This window comes from Rhamphochromis sp. 'chilingali' (genome assembly GCF_963969265.1).
Source record: "Rhamphochromis sp. 'chilingali' genome assembly, chromosome: 3".
Lineage (NCBI taxonomy): Eukaryota > Metazoa > Chordata > Actinopteri > Cichliformes > Cichlidae > Rhamphochromis > Rhamphochromis sp. 'chilingali'.
Window position 1 is genome coordinate 13,366,597 of NC_137931.1, and position 18,016 is coordinate 13,384,612.

Sequence of the window (18,016 nt, forward strand, 5' to 3'; positions counted from 1 at the left end):
TGTAGAACCAGGGTGAGCTCTAAAACCTGCAGGACACCAGACCTCGAGGCCTGGAGTTGGCCAAGCCTGGTCTATGGTCTTTGGTTGCCGCACCACAGCTAGTTGCTTCCTGTGTGGCCCTTTAGGGGTGAGGTGGATTGATTATACTTCCTGTTATTTTCTGTAACAGGTGGATACTGGATGCTAGTAAACATAAAGCAGGTTTCACAGAAGTCTGTGTTCACCATTCTTCAGGCTGCGTAAATGCTCGAGTTCAGACAGTTTTCGCTGTTGTCAGCTCTGCGTGATGTCATGGAAAGTGGTCAACCCTAATATGGTCATCTCAGACAGCTCTGCGTGTGAATCACAAAAAAGAACAGGATGAAAACTGAGGGCTTGCACCAAGGCCCTGTTGTAAGGATTAGGAATAAGTACATTATTTTGAACTGTTTGTCCTGTAAACTTATTCTAGTACAGTCCAGTGGTAAAAATACAGTGGTAAATAGCGTAAACAAATAGCGTAATAGGCCCTGTTTAAACTTAAAAAGCAACAAATTGTTTTGAAATATTTTTAGTTTGAGATAAATTTAAGAGAGAAGTTCACCAATCTTGGTTTTATTGATATCCAAAGAGATAATTGGGATAACTTTCCCACATGTAAGCTATAAATCATAGTATATCTAGAGCCTCATATGAAGATATATAAAGTTTAATTCTAGCATAAGTTATAATTGTAAGCATACTCTGTTAATAAAGAGCAAAGTGCTCTCTTTAAAGACTGTAAGTCACTGTGAATTCATGTTTCATCAAGCCCAGTTTAATGTAGTCTGATGCCTCAGCCCAGCTTGTTAAGCTACAGGGCCACTTGCCTTGAAAGTGCTGACCTGGGATCAGTTCTTCATTTCAGCCCATTACAATTGAGTAGATGGACCTCTGATGCTTGATTAGCGGCCTTCATCTGACAGCTGTGATTAAATACCTGGCTGCAGCCGTCTGATGAAAACATCACATCATCAAAACAGAAAGCGCGGAGCTCCAGCAGCGAGCCAGCTGCTGCTTTGCTAAATCGACGCTTCTTTTGCGCCATATCTCCGGGCAAAAGCCCCCTCCCGTCAAACTTTACCCATTACATGCCGCTCTGCACAGCTCCTGGCAGACACACGCTCACGCACATTTACACACAGGTGTATCTGTTCCAGGCATTTCAGCCAGTCAGCACCGAGCTCCATAACCAGAGGGCGGTGTTATTCCCACAACGGTCTCGCATCGTCTGCACTCACACGATGTCCTGTATTACTGTCATCAATCATGTCGAGGAAATTACAATTTCCACACGTCAGCTACAGAGAGCTGTGGCACGCTCTAATTGAATACTCCTGATATTTCCCCTGCTCCCGTTATTGCCCCCAGAGTCGAGACTCCTTCTGCGACAAACTAACCTAGAGGGGTGAGGTAATGCAATAAGGAGAGAAAGAAGGGGGGAAAACACATTAGTATGAGTGCTGATTCTCAATCAAACTCTTATGATCATCCAATCCAAGCTTGTCCCATTGTTCACAGTTTCAAATTACTGTCTCTACTGTCAGGTAGTAACAAAGGCCCGTGTGGATCTGTGGACAGTCCAAGACGTCGCTGCTTTCTGTAGGAAAAACAAAAATCTACGTCTGCCCTTACATTGTTGGCCCGCTTGTCAGCTCCAATCAATGGCCAATATTTGGGGGTGGGTGGGTGGGTGGGGGGGGCTCTGAATGCACTTTTTTTTTTCAGGTTTTTTTTGTCTCCGAGTGACAGCATGTTCATTATATATTCACAAGACCATCATTTTCACGCTGTTTTCCCTTTATCTCGAGGTAAATGGATGTCAGGAAACAAATGAGGCAGCTCGCAACAGCTGCACATCAACCAGGCGGCTTCCATGTGATGCCGAGGGTGGCATTAAGCAGCAAACATCAGCGCTTCTCACCGGGAGGGGGGAAAAATGTTTTTGCTTTGACAAACCCACCCAGACGAACACACACAGACACGCGCTTGAACTTGCTGTCACTTCCACAGCACACAATCCTAGACTCATTTTCGCTTTTTCCCCAGTCTCGCTCAGGCAATTAGTCAGCCACGTTTCTCATTAGCATATTACACTTTCACATACATTCGGAGCGTCTTAAAACGAAGGCGAACGCGGCGTCTCATTATCTTGCTCCGCAGCTGTTACAGGGATCAAACTTGTGACCTTTCTCGGTTATGAGCTGCTCTCCCAACGCTAGGTCACCCCTCGCTCGCTCTCGTTCATTCATCTCGCTCTCACAGATTCTCTGATGTTAGCTTTCCACAGTTGTGTGTAATCCACTTACAGAGCACTGGCAGTTCTTCTCCACTGTTCAACTTCCCTTTCAGCCTTGCCTGAAAAGCAAATCAGATACTGCTCTGAATGTGTGTGTGGTGGAGAAGAGTACGACTGAGGTAAACCAAGCCCATGTTAAATAGATTTAAATTAAATAAAAATCCACACAGTCATTTTAAAGAATTCTTCCAGTTGGAGGGGGATTATAGCTAAAACCTCTTTCTGCTGGATCGTAAGGAAGGAAATGCTGCCTTGTTTAATTTCAGGCTCCAGCTCAAGTTCTGTTCAGGTGGTTTAAGAAAAACAAGCTAATCTGTCTCTTAGTTATTTGAAACACCTTTACTTCCAAGTAAACAGGTTTCCATTACAGTGGTCGTCCTATTCTGTAATTAACCCAGAATTAAATGCTTGTGTTTGACGCCCTTTTCTAGATTAAGGTCTCATGTCTGCTCACGGTCACATCTAGCATTTGCGGGGCATTCAGTTTTCCTATTTCTTTTTCCTTGCAAACCACCTGGTTTCACGCAGCTCCTCAGTTATATTTTCCTGTGTGAACAGGATGGGTTCCTACTCCAGCCCTTTGAAAAGGAAGAACGAGCTGCACAAGTCCAAGCCGAGAAAGAAGAAAACTACGACAAGGCGGACAAACCAGAGAAAACGCAGAAAAAAATGCTGTCGAGAGGTGAGAAATGTTTGTTTTTGCCGTTTTGGAAACGAATATCTACGCTCCAGTTACACTTCAAAATGAAGACCTGTCACCGTTTCCATCAACGCTTTAGCTTTTCTTTATATCCTAAACACCTGAGGCCTCGTTTATAAACATTGCTCCAAAAATGTGAGTTTATATATAGAAATAAACTAAAGAAAACACATACATGTGAAGACGAGCCGTGACAGCACTGTGGTGAGAGTGTCATTGGCAAACTATTGAAATGAAGCCAAATGCGTTAATGATACTTATCACACAATCCGTGTCACTCAGCCAAATTACATTCTTGTAATAATTATATCCTTTACCATGTCACCAGGAATATCCAATCCTCCACCTTTCTTTTTTCTGGCTCTGTGTCCTCCAGTTTGTCCAAAAGCACTTCTCCATTTTAAATGATATCTCATTATAGGCCAATAATTGGCGTGATTCAGTTAATTGCGACAAGCTCAAGGTGTGAAGCAATTATATGGATTCCCACAGGCGCATAAAGGTGTCTGCTTCCCTCTGTGGAGCGACACCACTGATGAGGCAGCCTTCAATTATAGAAACCAGACACCCACTAAGGGGATTGGGCTCCAGCGTCCCCCTCGACTCCCACTCACGAGTCTAATTCTTTTGTTGGTGCACAGGAACATGTTTTTCATTGTCAACTTTGTTACCCGACCACTTCTTCATTTCTTAAATGCTGGCAGTGCTCACAGCTTCATACAAGCTGGCAGCAGATCCCCCCCTCCCCCCTCCTAAATATCAGTCCCACTAATAACCAATCAAACGGCATCACGTTGAACGATGTCACCCTCAGTGGTGGTTTCCTGTGTCAGGCGTGCAGTTTGGCTTTTTAGGTTTTCCCACACGAATAGGTGACTAATTTGCATATTAATATTACAAATTTCTTTAACTGTCATTAATTTGGATAGTTGACAGAGTGCATCATTTTAAGTATCTTATTATTCATTGCAAGAAAATTACACTCTGGTAAAGTTAGTTTGGTTGGATTTGTTAGGCGTTAGCCTCGTTCAGTGAATCGGGGTGTGTGTCTCCTTTTATCAGATTCCAGTCAAGACTATACAGATTCAACTGGGATAGATCTCCATGAGTTCCTGGTCAACAAACTGAAGGGCAACCCCAGGTGAGTTTAGGATACGTGAAAAAGTTGATGTTAAATATTGAATGTCAGGGGCTCACAGACCAGTCATGGCAAAATGTAAAATCTGAAGTGTGATCCTTTCAGTGGTTTTATGTTACGTATGTTTTCACTTGCAGAGATATTATAATATTGGTAGCTTTGTCTGTGCTGGGGATTTCTATCTCGGCAGTGCTAAGTCCAAAATGGAGGAAGCCGTTGTAGCTGTTATTAGTTCGTGTGTCACGCTGACCCGTTTTATGTAACCTCCTCTGCTGCACAGAAGTCATGAGACATGATTCAGTGTTACAAATATACAAGGGTTCAGTAAACATGAGTTTCTGTAGAGTCCCATAACAAAATGTTCTGGAGGGAAAAGGCACAAGCAGGAAAAATAAACACAATCTTTAGAGAGCATTTATAAGTGATTTGCGTTAGCATGTACCTTGCTTGCTGAAACAACAGAACGGTGGTCTTTCAAAAGATCAGGAATTGTTTTCTTTTCAGCCACACTGACTGTTGTTCTCTAATTTAAGCAAAGATAGATCGCTGAAATAATTTTGCTCATTGATTTTGAACAAAACAAATGATTAGTTCATGTTTTACTAAACGAAGAGGAAAACTGATTCTGTGTTCTTGAATAATTAATACAGCCACTGTTTCCCTGCTAGCTACAGTGTTAGCATTTAGCTAACATTCTTAATGTCTACTTGACTACATCAATAAAATGTAAACATTGTGTAAAGACACACAACTTCAACTTGCTGTGACTCTTTCTGGTGTGACCTGTCCTATGACAAACATATTAGCAGACATGTACAGAGGGATAACCTGAGAAATGGAAAGATATACTGACTTCTCAGACGGTCTTGTCTGTTTCATTTCCTAGGGATCGAATCATGCTGCTGAAGTTGGAACAGGACATCTTGGATTTCATCAGCAATAATGAGTAAGAAATGAATGAAAAGCACTTCCTGTCCTTACCAAACTCACCAGAGCACCTGGTTTTACTGAGTTAAACACATTTAACCAGAGATAGAGGGCTTTGAGTGTCCCCACAGTGACCTCTGAAGTGCAAAACAGCCCCAAAAATGACATCTATTCAGGATGCTGAATGCAGCTTTAATCCCCCCACTCATTGAACCTGGCGTTGGGACCTTTTGTGTTAATTGTAATGTTGTAATTTCTTTGTGTTTACCTGTAGAAGTCAAAAGAGAAAGTTCCCACCCATGACGCCCTACCACAGGATGCTGTTACATCGAGTGGCGGCCTACTTCGGCATGGATCACAACGTGGACCCCAGTGGGAAGTCGGTGGTGATCAACAAAACCACCAACACCAGAATGTGAGTGTCCTGGAGGTGTTTGCTATTTGAATTTAAGTTGTTAACTAGGGCTGGGCCATATCATACCGATCACGGTAATACCGGTATAATGTTGGGCAACGATAAGAAAATGAAATATCGCCATAGAATATGGGTAAAATGCGCACACGCAGTGCCTTTGTTTTCATACGCACATGGCGGCGACGCAGAATGAGAAGAGCGAAAGCGGATCGTTGAATGAAACGGATGAACCAGAATTGGTTTGTAAAAATGCTGCAACTTCAGTGGTGTGGAACTGGTTTGGCTTTCGTCCGTCAGATACACATCACAGTACTATTTTTGGTAGCGCATGCTAGCGAGCCGTCGTTATATACCGTGTTTTTTGGAAAATACGGCACACTTAAAATCAGTCCTTTGATTTTCTGAAAATCGGCAGTGCCCCTTATAATCCCGTGTGCCTTATGTATGAATTCTGGTTGTGTTTACTGACCTCGAAACGATTTTACGTACACGGCGCTCAAAAATCTGTCAGATGTCTTAGTACGACTTTGCTAAGCTACGAACCCGCACTGCTTGATGGATTGTCGGAGCATTACGGCTACCGTAGGCTGGAGCCTCGCGGAGTGATACGTACTGTGCTTCAACATAATATTACCGTGTTGTGTGTATATAACCTCTTTAAGTTTTGTAGATATTATACATGGTTATGCTGAGGATCTGTCGGCCAGTTTCCACTGGAAATGCCTTTTGGTTAAACTGTCAGCAAGGAATTTGCACTGTTAATGTTTTACATAACACATAAAAAACAGCTGCTTGTTTAAGTGAAAATACATTGATGGGTTTTGGTTTTTTTGCACTAATAAAGTTGTGGAGTTGTAAAGTATTTTCTCTGGTGTCAATTATATCTTCAGTTATATCGTTATCGCAAATTTTCAAATGTATATCACGATAAATGTTTTTGGTCATATCGCCCTGCTCTATTGGTAACTAAACGTTAGCGGGATCGCTCTTCTACAACATGTGATATTTCTGCAGGTTAATTGGTGGCGAATTTCTGCAGCCATAAGCTGTTTCAATCAGTCGAGAGATAAGTTGATTTGCCGCGCTGCTAACATATGTTGCTGTCAGCATCCGCCCGAAATTAAGCTGCCACTAAAACTCTTGCGAATTCCCCCCACCGACAGACCCGATCAGAAATTCTCCGAGCACATCAAGGATGACAGGGCGGACGATTTTCAGAAACGCTACATTCTCAAACGAGACAACTCCAGCTTTGATCGTGAAGACAGCACGGTAGGTGTTTTTTCTTTTTTTCTTTTCTTTTTCTTTCCTCCACCAAGCTGTCACTTTCATTTCTGACATGTTGGTAAGAGTGGGACAATCTGGCGTCCCTGACATAGCTGTTAAAGAAGTGCGTGTGTGTGTGTGTGTGTGTGTGTGTGTGTGTGTGTGTGTGTGTGTGTGTGTGTGTGTGTGTGTGTGTGTGTGTGTGTGTGTGTGTGTGTGTGTGTGTGTGTGTGTGTGTGTGTGTGTGTGTGTGTGTGTGTGTGTGTGTGTGTGTGTGTGTGTGTGTGTCCTTGCCAGATTCGAATGCGTTTGAAAGCTGACAAGAGGAGCAAATCGATGGAGGAGAGGGAGGAGGAGTACCAGCGAGCCAGAGAAAGGATATTTGCACATGATGTGAGAGCTGTTTGTGTAGGCGGAGTGGGGCGGGGAGGGGTTGAGGGTGGGGGGGTGTGGTGGGGGCCATGTTGCACAAATCTTTGTGTCATTTCTATTCATGTGCAAATTCACTAGATTTCTTGCTAACAATTACCACGGCAGGATTTTTGAAATTATAGACGGAGGGGGGTGCACTCCGATTTTTCAAGGCCCTCCATCTTTGTGAAGAAGTCAGATTTATTGGTAGACATGCATGCTTTGGAGCCCACAGTGCAATGGCACGTTTTGTTAACACAGTTATTGACAAATTGTTCAATACTACAGAGAATTTTCATAAATATAAAACATCTTTCAGTAGAGATGAGTTGGCTTTTCTTCCACATTATTGACAGTAATTTCCCTCTTCACTCGCAGGGAGATCACTTCATACTGGATAGAAGGTAAGTAGTGAAATGGCATTAATCATATGATCGCTGACGTTCCGCCACATTTCATTAAATAGAAATATTCCCCCAAAAGCCGTGTCTGGCTAACGCGGATGATGAATTGTCAGGTAATTGGGCAAGGTAGGGCTGATTTCATCCTATAAAGGGGAACTGGAGCTCTTCAGAAAAGCCGCTACTTTTACAGAAGTTCAATCACTTTTATAGTATTCCTGTCAGAGCAGCAATTAGAGGCAGCCCTGCCACGTTTTAAAATGGTAGATGGCTCATTTTTGTCAGCGCCTGCTCTCTGAAATGCTTCTCTCCTCCCTTCAGTGCTCAGGATGAAGACGCATGCATGAGCACCCAACAGAGGCGGCAAATGTTCAGGTGGGTCCGCACACACAGACACGCACACACACACACCCATCCTCGCACACATACGTCTGAGCTCCTTCCAGAGAAAACCCTTTGAGTCGCTGTCTGTCTTAATCGGCTCGCTCAGGAACAGGACTGCTGATGTGAGGATTTGTTTTTGCTGCTGGAGAAAGCTCCTGTTTAACTGGATTTTCTGCCCAGACCTCCTCATGTGGGACAGCCTATTCACACCAACAAACGGCCAATTAAACCGCAAAAACATTTTTTTTTCCCCCCAAAATGAAAACACCAGATCTTTTCTTTTTTTTTTTTTTTCTTTAAGTGATCGTATATTTAGGAGTTTGTGCAGGTTGTTGTTAGGAGTAGACACAGGCTTGCTGGACTGCTCCGATATGTTGTTACAGTCTCCAGTCATCTTGTAACATGTCAAACACCAAAAATAGACTTTTTTTAAAAAACTTTTCCAGCTGAAACAATAGTTGATCCTCAATCAGTCAACAAGAAAAATGATTGGGAATCATTTTTGACGGCTCATAAACCATTTTGGGGCAATTTCCAGTATGTAAGGGTGAAAAAAAAAATGCCCTTTAAGTACAAGCGTCCTAATCACAGACGTAGAAATAAATGATGATAACATATTTTGAAAATGTATGCTTTCTTGCCTTTCAGGTTACGGGCCGGCCAGTCTGGCGCCAGCCGGCAGAGCAGCTCGGAGACAGAAGCGCTGCCGCGACACGGCGAGCCCCGGCCTTGGAGCAGCACCGACAGCTCGGACAGCTCCAACCGACTTGCCCCGCGGCCCGCCATCACCAAGGCCAGCAGCTTCAGCGGCATTTCCCCCGTCCTCGTCAGAGGGGATAGCACAGCCAGCAGCAAGAGCACCGGGAGGCTCTCGAAAACAGGCAAGAGGCAGCCGAGCAGCACGGTGTTCAGATGATGTCCAGTACTGATAGACACTGTGGACACAGATATTTCCTAACAGTGGTGTGTTCACAGTATGGTGTTCACACCATTAATTATTTCTTAACAATTTGGGCAGTTACCACCACTGATATTAAGAAATCATCCTTAAAAAATAGTTTCAGCTATTCTTAACCTGTTAGTGCAGAATTAGCTATAAATATACAGTACGAGTCGTAACAGCTGATATCAGCCGACATATTGGTGCAGACCGTCCTCACTTGGTTTGAAATGGAACGACGGTGCAGTCTGAACGTAAAACGCTTGAATGAAGTGCAGCTCTCATTATTCTGTTATCGACAGACTGTTAATGAACTGATTTTTGAGGAGGGACATTCAATCAGATGTAGATTTTTATGTGATTGATGGCTTTTGTTCTAAATGAAACTAATGGGGGATTTGTCTCATTAGCGAGCGAGCATCTAATTTATTCATGCAGTCGTGCAGACGAAGGAGAGGAAACTCTGTCACAGCATGAGGAGGAAGGATTCACTAATTAGATGGTAAATGAGAAACAGAAATAAGAAAGTAGCAGAAGAGCTTCAAGCAAAATGCTCGCTTTTTTTGGGTGGGGGGGGGAACCTGAGCTCTCATCAGAAGGAATGTTTGTCGTCCCGCCGCGGTCGATAAAAGTCTGCGGGGCGAGCGCAGCCGGACAGCTGTCAAAACTAATTACCGCACATCAACCTGGTGATGGAGGAGGTTCTTTAAATGTGGTGCAGCAGCAGTGGAAAAGCGAACAGTGAGGAGTTACTGCATAATGTATAAGTGTAAGCACAGGGAAGTGTCAGTGCCGTGTCACCGAGATGAAGTTCAGGCTGCTCCTCAACCGCAAGTGCTTACTCCACAGTACGATCCATTTGTAACCCGATTGGCTGCGATGAGATGTTCTGCATTACAGGCTTGTCTTCTTTATCTCAGTAACAAGCAGCAGTCCTTGGGCGACCTCTGCTCTCCATTTTGTTCTTGCTTCTTTTCCCCCCAGTTTTCCTTAAATCGTGTGATTTTTCACAGTCGAGGAGACATTTTCGCCTGTGCTGCCTTTCTCTTCTGCCTTTGTCTTTCACTCTCAAATAAGCTTTCACTGCCACAGATCACCTGAAAAAAGGAGCTTTAGTATTGTTGAAGCTAAAAAAATTTTTGGGGGGGGTTTTCAGCTTTTCTGACTGAGTTATGACAGAATTATCCGTTTCTTACTCGCAATCACGAACACAACTTATTATTTATGATGTGTTTTCTGAATCCAGTGGTGGAAAACATCCACGGAAACAAATGTGAGGTCATTTGCTTTTTCTACTCTGCTAAAAATCTATATTTATATGTTTGCGGGTTAGACGTTTACGTAGAAACCATGTGAACAGCTTGTGAAGGATGATCTGTTGTTCTACATTAGGTTACAGAATATGTTTGATCTTTACAGCCGCATTAACTCTGCACCATGGCCTGAAATGTTGTTGCAACAGCACAGACTTGAGCCACTGTGACAGGTGTATTTGGTGGTAATATGCTACACAAACACAAAGATATAATGACACTGAAAGAAATGTAAGGTGCTGTCATCGCTCATTATGCTAATGCAGTAACTAGTATTCTGCCACACATGCCATTTTTCCCATTTTCATAGCTCTGACAGCATGTGTTCAGACTCAGTTGGTGCTCAAGTCAGAGTTGTTCAATATTTAACGGCCTCGAGCCCGACGTGATCAGTTCAGTTTGCCTCATGATGGCAGACACGGGTACAAACGGTAACGTCACCTGCTACTGCGTATGCTCTGCGGGGGATTCGGTGCAGGGAGGCCGTCTTCAGGTTTTTATGGCCGCGTTGGAGCGAAACTATATGAAACGACATCGGGCCGTGAAACTGCAGCAAAGGATGGCTAATAAGAGCCATCGTCTGGTAATTAAGCTGGCATTTTGGCAAGTGTCACACATTTCAGTGAGGTTTAAAAAATGATCTGATTGGACAACAACGCTCAACTGTACTGGATGTTCAAGGTATTTCAGGTATAATCCACACGTCGCAAGGCTGGAAATGTTTACCCGCATTTGCACAATCGAGCTTTGCAATAACAATCGATTTGCATGACAAATACAAATAAATGTGAGCATCAGCGATGATGGTTTGGTAATTTTGCGTTAATGGTGCATATCTGTGTAGTGTTATTGTTGTTACTTTAAAATGGATTAGGTCCCACCGTGTGTGTGTTTAAAGCACATAAAAATACCGCTTCTTTCGAAGCCTGTGATATTGTTATTTTGTTTCAAGCTCTTTAAATGTAAATTTAATCTTAACTACAGGCTATTCTTGCTCTCCTCCTTCCGTGAAAGTCCTCTAACAAGTTTTCTAATGGGAACAATATTAAACTCGGCCAGCTAAAATCCTAAACACCAGATTGGAGTGTCAGTCCCTCCTCCCTAAACCCCCTTCGCGCGCTCACCATTCTGCACAACATTCGTTAATTATACAGAGAGAGATCCATCACAGACGGTGCAGAGTTACCAGTTTCTCAATCAACAGTTGCCTCAAGAGACTGCAACGCAATGCTACCACAGGAGAGGTTGCATTAATGGCAAGAGGCATGACTGCGAATATCCTCCCGTGTTTCATTATCACCATAGGCTCTTCTCCTCCCACATGAATAACGAAAGCACAAAAGCGACAAGTTTGAGTCGCTGTGGGAAAATCTAGAGGCAGAGGATAATCACCCCTCTGTTCCGCTTCTCCTCAGGTTCAGAATCGTGCAGCAGCGTCGGTTCCTCGTCCAGCTCGCTGTCCCGCCCCCAGCTGCCTCTCCCAGTCTCAACCTCTTCCCGCTCCAACGTTCCCAGCGCACCTTTAATCCATCCCGCTGCTGACGCCAGAGGCGCCGGACACCCTGAGATGACCAAGAGCCTCCTGTCACAGCCGCCGCCAGCTACAGACGCAGCAAACTATTACCTGTTACCGCTGGAAGCCTCAGGGATACCACCTGGCAGCGTTCTGGTCAACCCACACACAGGTGGGTGATGCCAAGCCTCTGTATTCTTATTGGATAAAATCAGAAATGACTTTTTAAAAAGGATTCCTGTGTCTTCATAAGTGTGGTGATCCAGCCACAGTCTACTGCAAATTAAACGATCCAAAAATACGATCCCCCATCTTGTAATTTGCTGCTTTCCAAATGAAAATTCATAACTTTGGAACAGAATTACAGGTTGGCACGGGCTTGCACTCGGTTTGTCTGTCAAATTAGTAGTCAGACCAAAGCGTGCTGATCAAAATGCAGCGAACAGATGGGAGAAATCTGTAAATATGCATCACGGGCCCAACGCGCAGTTGTGTACTTTTTGGTCTCCGAACTGATCTTCAAACGCTGCCAAGGTCGTTATTTCCTGTTGACTCTCCCCTCATGGACCCGTCGGGGTGTGTCCTTCACTGTCATCATTCAAGTTTTTTTTTGTTTTGTTTTTTTTTATCCTCTTTGCATGAAGCTGAATTATTTGTGTGTGAGAAACGCTCGCATCACAGTGGTTTTCGGTCTCTTATGAATTAAATTTGACAGGCAAGCCTTTCATCCATCCTGATGGCAGCGCTGTAGTTTATAACCCAGCCAGCATTGCCCCAGCTGCTGGCAGGATCCAACAGCAGGGGAAACCCCCACAGCAGCCAGTTCCCGCCACAGTGCAGCAACAGCCAACCAATCACCTTCACTCCCAGGTCAGTGGGTGGTATTTTGTTTTTCAGGGATTTTTCTATCATTTAAACCAGTTTCCACGTTTTTCCTAACTGCTTCCTAACCTCGCTAACTCAGAGTGTAGAGATGGGGCTTCACTAAACCATGTCCTAAACTAACAAAACTAAACTTTAACAAACTGATTAAACAGAATATTTATTAGCATGTCCAGCTACATAGTATAGTTCTTATAAAAAGACTGGCTAATTGCATGTTAGCACATTAACTATGTGTTAGCTACTTTACCCACGTTTGCGATAACTTTAGCATTCAGTGGAGTGTAGCACTATTTGAGCCTGAGCTAATATTGGCTTTGTGTGAGACTGAGCTAGTGTTAGCTTTCAGTAAATCCAACCTACAAAATATATTACAAATATGTGAAGGAACGCTAGTGAGCCCCACCAGTTTACTAACATCCTCCGTCCAATCTTGTCTCCTGTCCTTCTGTCCATTTCTTCCCTTCCCTCCTCAGCCGATCTGTCCTCCTCTCCAGCCGCCCTCTGAGCCTGTCCACAACCCAATGGTCTCTTCTTATCCTCTTCCTCCTCCTCCTCTTCCTCCTTCTCAGTTCCTGCCCGTCTGTCCTAACCAACAATACACTGTGGTACCGAACTTCCTTCTTCCATGTTATTATTCTTCCCCCGCTCCATCTCCTGTCAGACCTGGCTCATTAAGAGCTTATTTATAGGCTTCTTCTCTGAGCAGTTGGATTAGTTCATTAAAATCTGACACAAATGTCCAAAAAGAAAAAAGAATCCACTCGTTTTGGGTTGTGCTAAAGAAGTCCTCTGAGCTCTCCTTAGACCCAGGTCTCCATACTGTATTGATGTGCCTTTTGTATCAGTAATATTGAGTCAAATGTATTTATATTTTGGTAGTCTGTGAATTATCTTATTTCATAGAAATAATGAAATTAGCAGATGGAGTTTTGCATCCTCATAGTTCACGTCTTGTCCTTTCTATGCATTACTTTAGAAAAGCAGATCTCAACACGCCTCCGAATAACTATTCTGCTAACTTATGTTGTGGAAAGGTGTATCTAAATCCAGCCGGAGCCATTTACACACATATATAGATCATGCATTCGCTTAACCTCATTTTTGACCTGGTTTTAGTGAAAGACATGCCTCTGTGACTAATTACGCCTGTGGAAAGTTCCATTAATATTTAATTCATCACCAGATGTTAGTGCTGCATAATCCATGCCTAAAAACACTATTTTTCCAACAACATGTCAGAGATGACCTGGGCTGCTGATACTCATGAGGAGTTGGGTCAGTTATATGAGCTATCTGCATTTAGTTAAAGTGAAAGTCGATATGAGATGTCTTTGATTTAACACTTGGATTAGAAACGCGCTGGTTGAGCTGTATATTGATCTAGATTATAAGCAGAATAAATGTGTTAAATTGTGTGACCTGGCTCTGAGAATCTACTGCTGTCTATTGTTGATTTTAATCTGTGCCGTATTAAAAGTGTTCCCCATAATTATCTCTGCAGCCTGACTCTCTCAACGCCCAGTTTAGCCACATGACTCTGGCGCAGCAGCCAGCCAATGACAGTGGCCCTTCAGCTCCTGACGGTCGCCACTATCCCTCTGTGTACCACCACCACCACCCCTCTGCTGTGGTGCTGCAGGGCACTCCTCCACAGCAGGTTGCTAGCTACATAGTGGCAGGGCCATCAGGAGGACACCCGGGGGTGCTGCAGGGTCAGCCCATCCCACTCCCAACCCCGGCCCAAAATCACACATATCCCAGCTCCGCCCTGGGTCATGCTGCTTTTCCCGGATCCGCCCTGAACCAGCCACTCCTGCAGCAGCACACCTACATCCAGCAGCCTGTCCAACAGGTACGGACTTCAGCTAACAGCTGCACAGCTAAAATCCCGCCGTCTTGTCCAGAGGCGTCTCAGAATGTGCTAATTTGTCATCATGAGTCACTCCTGCAGTGAAAACCAGCTTTATGACTAATCCTTCATTCCTCCTCCCGCTGTGAAGTCAATTCAAATGGGACCGCTGATGCGTCACGCGCTTGTTGAATTTGTGTTTTGCGTCTCTCGCAGATGTCCTCGTGTTACTGCTCTTCAACCCACCACCCACACTGTTCCAGCACGCAGCAGCAGCAGCACTACCGGCCGCCTGTCAGCACGCTGCCCTATAACTGCCCACAGAGCCAAAACCTGCCCCAGCAACAAGGTACTTACACGGTCATTTTAAAGAGCCGCTGCTACTGCTGACTTTGTGACTGTGGTGTTTTTGGCAACTAATGTACTAGCAGATTAAACGGGGTGAGGGTGGTGACTAACCGACTAATATAAAAACAATAATTTTATTAAACCCAGTTTCACATGTTAGGTGTCAAATATAAGGCCCGGGGTCTAGAATCAGCCCAGCCGAAGACGATCCAGCCCACTGGATGTCATTTTAAAGGAGGGTAATTTTTGGACTCACTTTCACACACTATTACGCTGTTATGTAATCGCTGTCACAAGATTACATTGAGTTTAAAGGGTTTTGAGCAGTTTCTTAACACAGTGAACTAATCATCCACTTCAATACCTTTAATTTTGTTACTTTGAAAAAAATATGACTTGATTTTTTTCACTTTGTTTTTTTTTCCTGTTTCTTTTTAGCGGCGAAAAACATTTTTCTGTCCTTATTATCTTTGACACGCACTGATGTGCTCACAGCCACACGTGGCTCCGTTATAAATTGTCTTCTTTGATTGATAATAAATTCAGATTAAAGTTGCACACTGGGATACCAAACGCCAGCAGTTCCCTCTACTTTTACCTCTACTCTTCTGTGCTGAACCGACAGTACTAATTAGCACAGCTTTGAAAGCGTCGCACAGTGGATCTGAAGGAAATCAAAGGGTGTTTTAATGAATAAGATCCACAGTTTTCCTTGAATTTGAGGCTCCGTGTTGTTAGGAGCAAAGCTCAGCCTAGCTGTTTTGTCATGAGTCATGCTCAATAGACTTTGTTAACTTCTCACTTTGAGCTCTTAGAGAGCATTTTTATGTCAGACGTCTCTGTGAAGGACAAATATTCCTCCCTTTCTTCCCTCTGTTTGTTTGTTTTTACGAGTTCAGATGTCTCCCCGGGAGTCATCACTAGATTATTCAGTTTCTGTTGTCTTTCGTTTTTTCCCTTTTTTTTCATTTTGCCACAGGAATTGAGATTGTTAGCTCCTGCTTGGTCTTTTTCCTCACCACACACACACACACACACACACACACACACACACACACACACACACACACACACACACACACACACCTACCTACACTCTCTGTTACTTAACTGGATGTAATGTTGCCCCAGAGTTGTGACTTGTACAATCAGGCACACACGTCTCCATAAGTGGCTGCGGCACTATTCTGTCATCTGTAAGCTGCAAATGTGGCTTCCCTGCTGGGGATGCGGGGAATAGACAGCGAACAAATGGAGCTGACCTACAAAGGCAAAGGACAGCAATTATTTCTCTGGGAAACAAAAAAAACATGACTCCAGCGCCTTCTTGCTCCTTCGTTTTTTGCATTAATTAGAGATGCACACATAGAAGAGCATCTAAAGGTGAAGACGCTGCAGCGTGGGTTGCACACACAATAAATAAGTTATCAATGGAAATTCTCCGACGGCCCAGCCAGTGGCCACAGAGGAACCTGTCAGTGTTTCCACTCAATTGCATCAGACAGTCACCACTACCACAGGGCTTTAGCTTCTTTCTGAGAAAGCATCGTGTAATATATGTGAAAGGACTGAAGTGTTCCTTTTTTTTTTCTTCACTGCTGTTAGGAAATTATTAGAAGGCATTGTTATATAAATTGAACATCACTACTAGATAGACAATTGATAAAGCTAATGTCCTCTAAAGATGGTACATATTTTCTTGAAAGAATACAGCTATGATTTGAGTCGTACATCAACTTTTCTTTGGTTTCTGCTGCTCCTTTGAGGATTTGCTGCTCTTGCTCCTACTACAAACTAAATGTCAAGCCTAGAGAGAGAATCTCACTTTGATTGAATATAGTTATATATTCAATCAAAGAGACAGTAATAAAAAATGTTTTAGATCTGAAGCTCAACAGATTTCAGTTGCAAATAAATAAGCTTTCCTGCACAGCACAGAGCCGCCGTGTGTGTTTAGAATAGGGATGAACTGATGAGAGAAACCAGACCAACAACTTGCTGACAGTCTGACAACTGATGCCAAACCAAATTATATAAAATATAATAGAGCTCTATTTTTAAAGCAAATGTGTTCAACATTTCTCCATTCAAACATTTAACCAGTGCAAATCTGAACAAATAAATATTGACTAATTTCATTGGCCTTTTTCCCCCTTGAGTACTGATATACAGTACTGTGCAAAAGTCTTGAGCCAGCTTTCATTTCTTTGTGTTTTACTAGGAAAATCGGATATAGATGTAGCAATTTATGGAAACATAAATGGACAATATATGACAAAAACAGTTCGTGCAATTCTAACAACCTTGTTTGTCAGTACTTGTCAACACAGTCTGAGCTCTCTTAAGGAAGCTTTCTTCTTATGAAAGTAGTCCCGGCTTCATTCTGTTCACGGTCGAGAGGATCCCACGCAGTTTTAGTAAAGCTGAGGTCTGGGGAGGCCAATCCATGACTGTTAGTGGTGCATCGATGCATTTTCTGTGCCTTCAATTGATATTGCATGTGCAGTCAAAATCTGACTGTACTTTTTGCTTTCATAGTTCCATACATTTTAATAAAATGGACGTCTTATAAAAAGCCTCTGGCTGAAATGTAGCCCCAAACCATGTATCAGGAATGCACTGAAAATGGGTGAAAAAGCAGTTAGTCATTCACTCCTTTAAAGGTCGATGTAAAGAAATTAAGACTTTTTGTAGCATACCTCTCATGTTACTTGCATTAATAGCTGCGTGAGTGTCCAAGTGTCCCTCTTATCGATAGCTGCAATCAGTTAACAGGAACATATTGTCAGAAGCTCCTTTAAAGGGAGAATTTCAAGCATCATTTCAAGTCCTTACACCTTTTTATATGTGAGCCTTTTTCCTTTTCCCCTGATGTAACATAAGCAAACTGTCTGAACAGGGGATCCCCTGTGACCAAGCCACACGCAGAGTGGAACAATCTACTGTGTTCAAATCAAGCAGGCAGTTTTCACTGGTCTACAGTTCTCTTAGAGTACAAGCAATTTCAGGTGACACATTTACCAGTCAGGGTTTTTCTTGCAGTGATGATGGTGCAGTCTAGGGCTCGCAGTATAATGGCGGAAAAGTCTTGCTGCCAGCCTGCTTGTTAGTTTATGGAAATGGAAACATGAAAGTTTAATGACAGACGGCTCGAGAACATCAGTGACTCTCAGAGGTTAAAACCTCAGTACTTTCAATTCATCTTAAGG

The 18,016-nt window shown here is 43.3% G+C and overlaps 1 protein-coding gene across 10 annotated transcripts in view; it reads left to right on the plus strand.

Moving 5' to 3' along the window:
* r3hdm1 (R3H domain containing 1) overlaps positions 1 to 18,016 on the plus strand; it is a 52,566-nt gene that overhangs the window by 23,910 nt on the left and 10,640 nt on the right. For all 10 annotated transcript variants that reach the window (XR_013971083.1, XM_080878125.1, XM_080878121.1 and 7 more), the window contains 13 exons: positions 2,876 to 2,999; positions 4,080 to 4,158; positions 5,042 to 5,101; positions 5,357 to 5,497; positions 6,661 to 6,769; positions 7,061 to 7,156; positions 7,553 to 7,578; positions 7,897 to 7,950; positions 8,608 to 8,840; positions 11,628 to 11,897; positions 12,441 to 12,595; positions 14,112 to 14,462; positions 14,676 to 14,808. Coding sequence is in view for 9 of the 10 variants with exons in the window: in XM_080878125.1 (XP_080734251.1) it covers positions 2,876 to 2,999; positions 4,080 to 4,158; positions 5,042 to 5,101; positions 5,357 to 5,497; positions 6,661 to 6,769; positions 7,061 to 7,156; positions 7,553 to 7,578; positions 7,897 to 7,950; positions 8,608 to 8,840; positions 11,628 to 11,897; positions 12,441 to 12,595; positions 14,112 to 14,462; positions 14,676 to 14,808 (1,831 nt within the window). In the remaining variant the exon portion in view is untranslated. The remainder of the gene's footprint in view (positions 1 to 2,875; positions 3,000 to 4,079; positions 4,159 to 5,041; positions 5,102 to 5,356; positions 5,498 to 6,660; positions 6,770 to 7,060; positions 7,157 to 7,552; positions 7,579 to 7,896; positions 7,951 to 8,607; positions 8,841 to 11,627; positions 11,898 to 12,440; positions 12,596 to 14,111; positions 14,463 to 14,675; positions 14,809 to 18,016) is intronic.